Source organism: Syngnathus scovelli, chromosome 15 (genome assembly GCF_024217435.2).
Source record: "Syngnathus scovelli strain Florida chromosome 15, RoL_Ssco_1.2, whole genome shotgun sequence".
Lineage (NCBI taxonomy): Eukaryota > Metazoa > Chordata > Actinopteri > Syngnathiformes > Syngnathidae > Syngnathus > Syngnathus scovelli.
In genome coordinates this window covers 9,842,288-9,852,660 of record NC_090861.1, presented here as the reverse complement: position 1 = coordinate 9,852,660, position 10,373 = coordinate 9,842,288, and the positions used below count along the sequence as shown (strand labels likewise).

The window sequence follows — 10,373 nt, the reverse complement described above, 5'->3', positions numbered from 1 at the left end:
CCTATATCAAAGTCCTTATCTTGTGTATCTGAATTAATCAGTTGGGAAAGTTCGCCATTAAACATGACAAGTTCCCTCTCGTCATTGTCACGTTGCTCTTTGGCAACGATCCCGCCTTTCAAGAATGCTTGAATTCTGCCTCGTAAGCGTGTCTCTTTGTTGGAATTCGATCCACGCAAAAGGCGAACCTTATTACAGTTTTTCCTCTATTGATTTGGCTAATTTCTTGAAACAGAAATTACATTCTCAAAACTCTAAGATCATTTGGCATAACACTCTTACAGTTCAGCACAACCTGCGTGAAGCTGGCCCCCCACCCCCACGCAAATGGGGGGCCAGCTTCACACAGGTTCAACACCACACCACAGCTAACCTGCAAAAGCACATATATCTCCCAAAACTGTTCACCCATGCTTCAGACCTGATTCCTTTCCCATGTAAACAGTACCACCCAAATGGCAAAGTTCCTTCTCAAGGCTTATTTCAACACTCTTAAGTACGTTTTGCAAAACTAAACTGGATGGTTCAGCAAAACACCACCACCACCACCAAAAGCTCATATCTCTCCCAAAACAGTTCACCCATGTGTCAAAATGATTTTTTTTCTAGTCAGTGCCCCCAAAATTGATTGTCCTTTTGGCATTGTGTAAGCACTACAAATCAAAATGTGAAGATGTTTTCACTACCTAACAGAATACAATAGTGTATATAACTGAAGGAAAAAAAGTTTCACAGTAAGATCTCAAGTAGCCTCAAAGCTTTGGCTTCACACACAAAATACAGTCATACCAACCATTTTTATTCACTCAAATACTGTGAATTATGTAACTGCCATACAATATAGTATTATTGAAGGAAAAGAAAAATATACACAGCACACATACTGCAATATCAAGACAAACAAAAAACAAGCAAATCGATGTGGGCTATAGTGTACTGTAAATAAATCTGCAGCTTACAGAAAACACTATAGCAACTCTTTACTGGTCGCTAAATAAAGAAGACACTTATTTTTTTATGTGATGGACTAAGTGGTAATGACAAATGTTTTATAACGTCATGATCTGATATGCACTTTGTGCACTTTGAAATAACAAATGTCTTTTGGTATATTAATATATACTATACATGATGTTCCTTCTGGCAAGCTTATGTTGTTTGGCATATGCAAAGATAACTGTTGCCATAATTGTTTTTGTAACGAAGAGTCTCCTTGTCAAACCTTTTCTCCTGGCCAGCAGCGCACGTTCCAGTCAACTGGCAACTGCGCTCATTCATGAGCCTGCATACACCCTTTCATGCGTATTGGCGTGAACAGAAATTGGCCAGTCAGTGGCACAATCACTAATTTTAAGATTCGTTCAAATGAACTTTTCATTCAAATATTGGCTCCAATAGAACGGCTTATTTACCTCTATGAAGATAAAGGTAAAGAAAGCTAGGGAAATAAAGATAAAAAGAACAAAAGGATGGGGGTGGAAAGAAAGTTGGGTTTGGATTAAGGAGAAAAAAAAGAAAAAAAGAAATGCACTAAAACATCCACATTTAGTGTAAAAATAGAGCATTTTATTGTATTGCAATACCAAAATATGCTGTCCCAAAGCGGAGTTGAAGAATTGACCCAGTGAAAATGTGTCGCACATTTTGGGTTTTTAGGCAGTCAGGGTTTCAAAAGAGTGTTTGGCTTCAACACAGTGTCCTGATTTTTAACAGTGATGATGAAATTCAGTACAAAAAATAGATGTCAACAATGGTGCTTGGAGATTAAGTACGTGCCCGCTTTGCAAGCCTAAATGCTCCTTTGAAAGGCAGACTGATTAAGTGCAGCTACTGTCTGTAGCTGAGCAGGTTACAACCTGAATTTAGATATGGGAGTTTTGGAATCAAATCCTCAAATATTGAAATCAAATTTTAGAATGTCCATTCTCACACCTGTCATTTCCAACAAAATTTTGTAACTACTGTGAAAGATGAGACCCCCAAGTTCACCTTTAAAGCTCAACTTTGAAACTCTGACTGTGAATGTGCTGTTGAAATCCCCTCACCGCACACTGCAGACAAAGCACCTTAACACTCACGCTTTCAGGTACCCTGTTGGCAATTTAAGAAAAAAGAAAATTTGACCAGAGTGGCTTTCAGAAGATTCGACGCGCTATCAACCATAACAAGGAAGAGTCTCAAATTTTGCAGCAGACTAGCCCCCTTGAGGCGATTGTTTAACGACACGCTCTTCCATTGTTGGAAAGGTACCCAAATACGTAGTTTTGGTGCTATTTGGTTTTAGTCAGCCTTTTCAGAAGGGATGCTTCGGGAAAAGCATGGCTCCAGTCAAACAAATAATTTGTATTGGCAAGACTGTTCTTTGTTCCTAACAAGACTTTTGTACACACAAATGAGGCCAGGAAAAAGTGGCCCATTTTTGTCCAAAAATGATTAAGCAGGCAGAAATAGTTAATTTTAATTTGGCTAATGTTTTAAAAAAATTGAGCGAGCACATTTTCAACAAAAAAAAAAAAAAGTTTTAATACGTGCTTACAAACACTCCAAAGAAACAGAAAAAATCTACAAAAATAGACGACTGGACATTCGTCCATTTTGTTCCATCAAACATGGTCAAGATAGACACATACAGGGCCTCTCATGGTCGACGGCCACACTGGGCTACAAACGGCGCACGCAAAGTGTTCTGAACAGATTTGCTGGCAACGCTCACTATCCAACGACGAGCTGGCGCTGGTAGGAGGTGGTGAGGCCGCGCAGCTCTTCCAAGGCGTAGTCCTCGGGCATGGGCAGACAGGCAACATGCGGCACCAGGTGCTGCGGCGGTGCCCCTGCCCCGCGCTGCAAACTCAGCACCACGCGCAGGATGTTCACCACGCACTTGGCCATCTCTGAGGACGACAGTGGGACAACGCATGCTCAAACCAACGCACTCGCACCAAATTCACACCGCTTCTCAAGAGAAACGTTTTAGGAAAAAGGATTCCTACTCTTCCATGTAATCTTGGAAGTTAACAACCATTCAAGAACTTAGAACTATTCTGTGAAAAAACTGTCTACATTACTATTTAAAATGCACTCCAAACATTTTTCCAATTTGACCCCGCCCAAGCTTAAAGGTGGAATCTTGGCAATATTGGGGTTACTTTCCATGTCATAATGTCGCATAAAAAAAGTTTGAATGAGAGATGTCCTTTCCAGAATAAGTTGGCATTTTACATGGAAAGGAAATGTCACCCCCCCCCCCCCCTCCTGAAAAAAGACGCAGGATGTAATTTTCAGAGAAAAAGGTGACATTTCAAATTGCATTGATGTCATTTTAGGGGCTGAAAATTAGAGAATGCTTGAATTGATATTTTATGTGCAAAGGTCATATTTTCCAAGAGTAATATTGAAATTGTGTGTGCGTGCGTGCGTGCGTGTGGTGGTGGGGGGGTGTCAACACTGAAGATGAAAGTTGTGATTGAATCATTTGCAAGGTAAAGTTAACATTCTCTGAGCAAAAACGTTTAAACGCAAACATTGACATGAAAGGTAGCCCAACTTTCCCAGAATGTCGTAATTGCAAATAAAAGCCAACACTTTGCATCTCTCTTTGGTACCTGACTGTGCCAAAAGGCCTCTAGCGCCCCCGCAGGGCAGGAGCTGGATCCTGCCGCATAGAGACGTCACTTGAGCATGGAGACGCTCCAGCTCGTAGCCGTGGTCGCTCTCCATCTGGAAAGTAAGCAACGTAAGCTGCCGTCGTCGCGCGTGTGCGCACCAAACTCAACCGACCTGTCCAATGTCCCGCATGATGCAGGTGACCTGGATGTAGTCCAGGTAAACCTTGCCAGCAGTGTCCCAATCCCGGATGGTGGCGCTGTGCTCGGGCAGCGCCAGCCCCTTCAGAAACCCCAGCAGGTAGTCGTGGTTGTCGTTGATGATGCAATCTAGGAAATCAGGAGAAAAGGTGGACAAAAGGGGGGAGAGAGAAAAATCGCAAAAGTGAGTCGCGAAAAGTGCGCTTGCCGACTCAATGGAACGCGCTCGGGACTGATTCCACTTCAACTTCTGCAGTACGTATGGAGTTGAGCGTGGGCACGTGAGCGTTCAAATCGTGCATCTTAGAGTAGAGCATGATGAGAATCCAACACGATTCCGATTTCATGATGATTACAAAGGCCATGGATGTCAAAATGCCAGCAGATGTCATACCTGGGGCCAGGTGTGTGACGAGCAGCCGGTGACACCGGCTCCAGTCGCCGGCTCGATAGAGGTGCAGCGCCTCCCGGTGCTTGTCGCCGCAGTGGCGGGCACGGACGCTCTTGGCCTCGTGGATCCAGTGCTCAGGGACCAGCAGCCGGCCGGTCAGGAAGCGCTCCCGGCGGAGCGACTCGTCCGTCTCCTGCAGGGGGCAATGCAGGCTCAGCAGGGCCCTCACCGCACGCTCACGCTGGCTGAAGAAGAAGAGGAGGAGAAGGAGGAAAGAGACAGAGGCGGTACTGGGTCACATGATTTGATTCCAGGAAGAGTTCAAGAAGAATTTTTGGGCTTTTGAAAGGCTTTTGAAATGACGCCTGACATTTTTGCATTTCCAATTCCCCGTGTGCGCACAGTCCGACACATTCTGGGGGATATGTCGAGCGCACCTTTTCACGATTGCGGGCAAAAAATAATAATAATAATCAGATTTGCTTTGGTTGGAGCGTGCCCCATTTTTTCTGCACGAGTTTAGGAGCTCTCAAGTGCTATAATTTGACAAAGCGTTTTTTTTTTTTTTTTTTTTTTTGTTTGTTAGTTGTTGTTTTTTTGAGAGCCAAGGCCTCCGCTTTCATACATCCAAAGAAGATGGGCGATTAGGTCCACAAACTGGAAAAGCTGATTTGAACATCTGAACTTGACTCTGGTAAAATCAGAGCCACTTTGAAGGGGAACAAGCGGCAACAATTAAGCGCCACTTATCTAATTCGTCACCTATAGTTAAGATAAAGTCAAACGTCGGTTTTCGACCACAATCAGTTCCAGAAGGCGGTTAGAGAAGTGAATCGGTCGAATTCCGAATCTAATTTTCCAATGATAGATAATGGAAAAAAATGTAATCTGTTCCAAGACTTAAAAAAAAAAAAAAAAAAAAAAAAAAAAAAAACCTTTTTTAAGCATTTTTCATTTGCGCAACTTTGTCCGATTGCACAACTGCACCGCGCTGGTCACATTATTGTGACAGAGCTGTCGCTAAAATTTAGAAAATATTTTAAAAGTCCTGATGTACTTTCCAAAATTAAAGTGGACCTGAGTGCGCAGGGAGCTTAATTTGGTCCGATCCCGCAGCGCACCGGGCGCTCACTGTCGCATTGCTTTAAGAACGTCTTTGTGTTTTAGGATGGCTTTACTGCTCCCACTTGCGTTCTTTGGAGGCATGATTAGGGGTTAATACAATCCTCAAAATAACGAAAATACAATAACGAACGGAGTCAGTCGGCATCCGCGCCACGCGGTCGGGTTTTCTAGAGTCCTTTCGGCTCATCTCGCGAGGTTCAACCTCCGAATTTTGTTCAACCGAAGCAAAAAAATCTCGAATTTTTGTTCGAATTCTGATTTGTTCGAGAACCGGGACGTTTGAAAACGGTGGTTTGACTGTAATTGATTCATTGTTTAGAGAACCTAATCAATTTATCATTTTATTAACACGGGACGGGGTATACATACGCATGGTCGGGGATGTGCAGCAGAACGAGGACGGCCAGGTGCCAGAGGCCAGCGCTCTCCAGCTGCGCCGCATAGCTAGCGTGCAGCAGGCCCTGGCACGCAGCGCTCAGGTGGCTGAAATGCAGCGCCTGCAGGACGCCCCAGAGGTGCCAACTCAGACGGAAGTCCAGACGCTCCCACGTAGCGCTCAGAGGCTCCAGCAGCTGCTGCAGGCTGTAGTGTCTGAAGGCAGTCAAAAACACTTTTCAGCATCCTTACATACACTGCAAAAAACTGGGAGGGAAACTGGTTGTTTCGATGAATGCATTTTTCTTCTGATGCCAAAATGCAAATGCATGACAAAAAGAGGAAAAGAAACAAAGACCTTATTATATATCCGTAGCTCACTCGAGGGAGAGACAATCTTGGAATGTATTATGCTTATTTTCTTGCAAGTGCTCTTTAGCCTCAATGATATTGTTCGTGAAGATGTTTGGCTTTATGTCGTCAAATCAACAAAATGGCCATCATCCATGCAGTGGCCACAATTTGAGCCATCGATCTGGTCGAGTGCCGACTCCAAGTGCGCAAGCGACATGGGCATTTTGCGCAACACCTGTCACTGTAGAGCTTGAGCAGGTGGAAGCAGACATCATAGAGAGGCTTTTCCTCCTCTTTGTGGCGGTGGTCCATCAGCAGCTGCCGCTTCTCCTCCTCCAGATACGGAGGCAGGGGGGCGCAAGCATATTTGCCTCCCTCGCATGATCCCTGCGGGACACGGCAATGAAATAAACAAGGCCAAATTTAAAATCCATTCATTTGAAATTGCCTTGCCCCGCCCTCTTCCAATAAAACTGTACACGCGGCTTTCCCGTCAACCGTCTGCGGGTACGATTGTAGCTTCAAAACGGCAGCTCACCCTGAAGGCATCCTGGTACTTAGTGAGGGCGTCGGCCACAGAGCCGGTGGGCGGCAGCATGAACCAGAGGTGAACGGCCACACAGCGCTTCCAGTCCAGCTGCGAGCAGGCGTTCACTGCCGACTCTGACGTCTGCCACACCTGCGCGCACACAAATGTGTCCATTTAAAAACAAGGCAGGATCGTTGAGACGGCCGGCCGGTTGTGCAGTGAGCGCAAAGCAGGAAGTGGGGCTGCTCGGCGATGCAAATGAGCGCGGGCCACCTACGGGCTTTCCGGCGAGCAGGGTGAAGATTCGCAGACGTTCTTCCGTCAGGTAGCCGTCAGATTGCGTGCGGTTCCAGTCGGCCAGCTGCAGGGCCAACAAGTTGCGGCCGTACTGCGAGCCGGCGGCCTGCGACAACAGCAGGGCCAGGCGGTGGTCTCCTGGAGGCAAAAGAAAGAGGTCATGATTGGCGCCGTCGAAGGCTGGGACCTGCAGACTACATTTCAACACTTTGGATGCAAAAGACAGGCCGCCCGCAACTTTGCTGAACATGCACAGACGGTCAAAGGCTGCTTTCATTCATCAAAAGATCGACTCTGCTGACGCACAATCCAAAAGCAGTGTTCATTTGAGGATGTATTTCTCAGCTGCCCTCTTTGGCCACATTTTATTGACTTGAGTGAGCACCGGGAATTTGTCTTTCAATTTGCCCGCTTGTTTTCAAATAACCGGAACGTTGAAAGATACTCTGTTCACAAGAAACGTTAAAGATTGGGGGGAAAAAATAATAAATAAATTTGCTTTGCAATGTCAGATTTTTTGTTAACGCAAATCGGTTAATTAAATAATAGACTAATTAAATGCGAGACCACTTGGTGCAAACTGCCAGAATTTGGAAAATTTGAGCATAAACAAAGTCATATTTTTCGGACAATAAGTCACGTTGTTTTTCCATCGTTTGGGTGGGGGGCGACTAATACTCAGGAGCGACTTGTATGTGTAATTATTCACAAATTTTTACTTGATCATTATCACATTACTTACTTACTAGTATAGCTGATCACTTCACATGTTATTTTCACTTTGAAACGCATGAGGGCGCACTATGGCTGTGGAATAATTGGAGCCTCACAGACTGAGTTCCATTCACTAACTTCCGGAGTCAGGAGATTTAATGATTTGGAGTGACACAGATGGTTCGATAAAATTGTTGTTTATATTATAGTTTGACATATAGTTTATATATACAAACTGGATTCGGTTGAAGTTGGGAAATTGCGTAAAATGTAAATAAAAATAAAATACAACGATTTGAAAATCAATCTCAACCCCGATTCAATTGAATAGAGAGAACATATTTAATGTTCAAACTGATAAACTTAATTGTGTGAAGGCGATGGCCTTCACACATGTTATTCTACTCCATTCTCTATTATTATTATTATTGTGTGAAGGTGATGGCCTTCACACATAAGTTATTCTACACCATTCTCTATTATTGTGTGAAGGCGATGGCCTTCAGCACTTATGTTATTCTACACCATTCTCTATTATTATTATTATTGTGTGAAGGCGATGGCCTTCACATGTTATTCTACACCATTCTCTATTATTGTGTGAAGGCGATGGCCTTCACACGTTATTCTACTCCATTCTCTATTATTATTGTGTGAAGGCGATGGCCTTCACACATGTTATTCTACACCATTCTCTATTTTTGTGTGAAGGCGATGGCCTTCACACATATGTTATTCTACTCCATTCACTTTATTATTATTATTAGTGTGAAGGTGAAGACCTTCACACTATTGTTATTGCTGTCCTTTATTATTATTATTATTGTGTGAAGGCGGAGGCCTTCACACATTGTTATTCTGCTTTATTGTGTGAAGGCGATGGCCTTCACCCATGTTATTCTACACCATTCTCTATTATTATTATTATTATTATTGTGTGAAGGCGATGGCCTTCACACATATGTTGTTCTACACCATTCTCTATTATTATTATTGTGTGAGGCGATGGCCTTCACACATATGTTATTCTACACCATTCTCTATTATTATTATTATTATTATTATTGTGTGAAGGTGATGGCCTTCACACATATGTTGTTCTACTCCATTCTCTATTATTGTGTGAAGGCGATGGCCTTCACACATGTTATTCTACTCCATTCTCTATTATTATTATTGTGTGAAGGCGATGGCCTTCACACACATGTTATTCTACACCATTCTCTATTATTATTATGATTATTAGTGTGAAGGTGAAGACCTTTACACTATTGTTATTGCTGTCCATTATTATTATTATTATTATTGTGAAGGTGAAGACCTTCACACTATTGTTATTGCTGTCCTTCACACTATTGTTATTGCTGTCCTTTATTATTAGTGTAAAGGTGAAGACCTTCACACTATTGTTATTGCTGTCCTTTATTATTAGTGTGAAGGTGAAGACCTTCACACTATTGTTATTGCTGTCCTTTATTAGTGTGAAGGTGAAGACCTTCACACTATTGTTATTGCATAATCATTGCATAATTTGTAAATTTGTGGTATAAAAGTACACATTCATTCTTGGCATTCAACATAATTTTGCATTCTTCCCGCTTATCATTTTAAACGCTTATCATTTGTAACTCGTCATTATTCCAGTTATTTTAATAATTCAATTTACTATTTATTCTTCCCGCTTATCATTTTAAACACTTAACATTTGTAACTCGCCATTTTCCCAATTATATTTTCATAACTTATTTTTCTTTTTTTTCCCGTTTATCATTTTTAACGCTTATCATTTGTAACTTTCATCATTTTCCCATTTATTTTATAACAATTTATTTTCCTATTTATTCTTACCACTTATCATTTTTAAAATTTGCCTTCGCCTTCACACGCAATTTCTCCAGAAATTGCAATTCTAGTTATTGTGTGAAGGCGAAGGCCTTCACACATTGTTATTGTGTGAAGGCGATGGCCTTCACACGTTATTCTACACCATTCTCTATTATTGTGTGAAGGCGATGGCCTTCACACATATGTTATTCTACACCAGCGGTTCCCAAACTTTTTCAGACTAGCGCCCCCTTGGCTCCCCAGTGAATTCCTACTTATTCCGCTCACTTTTTTGAGGCTTAACTACTTCCATACTTCAACCGATTCACTCCATTCCACTTTTCACTGATTCCAAATCTTCATGACACGGCTGCTTACATTTTTTTCGTTCAAAAAATTTTCCGTTTTCGCAAAATTCGCAAAATTCCGGCAAATTCTTCCCCATTCATTCTTAATGGCAGATTCAACATTTCATATTTACGTTGCTCCAGTTTGAAATTCATTTAATTCAACACATTCAAATCACATTGGGAACATTCCCAAACTTGCCAAATTCAAAAATTTCACGTTTTCACTTTTAAAATTTGCACAAAATTTTGCAAAATTTCACAAAATTTAGTTTTTCACTTCTAATTTCTACATTTTTCCACCGATTCAACTCGTTCCAACTTTCAACTGTTCATCTTTTGCCTACCTATTCCACACCTTCCCACTTACCAAAATTTCCAAATTTTCAATTTTGAAATTCACACCAAATTTTCCAAAAATTTAGTTTTTCCCTTCTAATTTCTACATTTTTCAACCGATTCAACCCATTCCAACTTTATTCACTTTGTTCACCTTATGCTTACCATATTCACCCCCTTCACCCCCACTTCCACAATTCAACCCTTGACCCCCACTTCCAGAGTGGCGGCCATCTTGGATTGACCCTGAAGTGCCCCAATGAACTCGGAATGAA

At 42.3% G+C, this 10,373-nt stretch overlaps 1 protein-coding gene across 2 annotated transcripts in view; it reads right to left on the bottom strand.

Moving 5' to 3' along the window:
* Positions 1 to 1,544: 1,544 nt before the first annotated feature.
* The window catches only part of nup98 (nucleoporin 98 and 96 precursor), a 49,364-nt gene continuing 40,535 nt past the window's right edge, over positions 1,545 to 10,373 (bottom strand). For both annotated transcript variants that reach the window (XM_049743114.1, XM_049743116.1), the window contains 8 exons: positions 6,855 to 7,012; positions 6,587 to 6,727; positions 6,284 to 6,435; positions 5,689 to 5,910; positions 4,198 to 4,439; positions 3,778 to 3,932; positions 3,603 to 3,717; positions 1,545 to 2,891 (listed from right to left, as the gene is read on the bottom strand). In XM_049743114.1, coding sequence (XP_049599071.1) covers positions 2,713 to 2,891; positions 3,603 to 3,717; positions 3,778 to 3,932; positions 4,198 to 4,439; positions 5,689 to 5,910; positions 6,284 to 6,435; positions 6,587 to 6,727; positions 6,855 to 7,012 — 1,364 coding nt within the window. In that variant the 3' untranslated portion in view covers positions 1,545 to 2,712. The remainder of the gene's footprint in view (positions 2,892 to 3,602; positions 3,718 to 3,777; positions 3,933 to 4,197; positions 4,440 to 5,688; positions 5,911 to 6,283; positions 6,436 to 6,586; positions 6,728 to 6,854; positions 7,013 to 10,373) is intronic.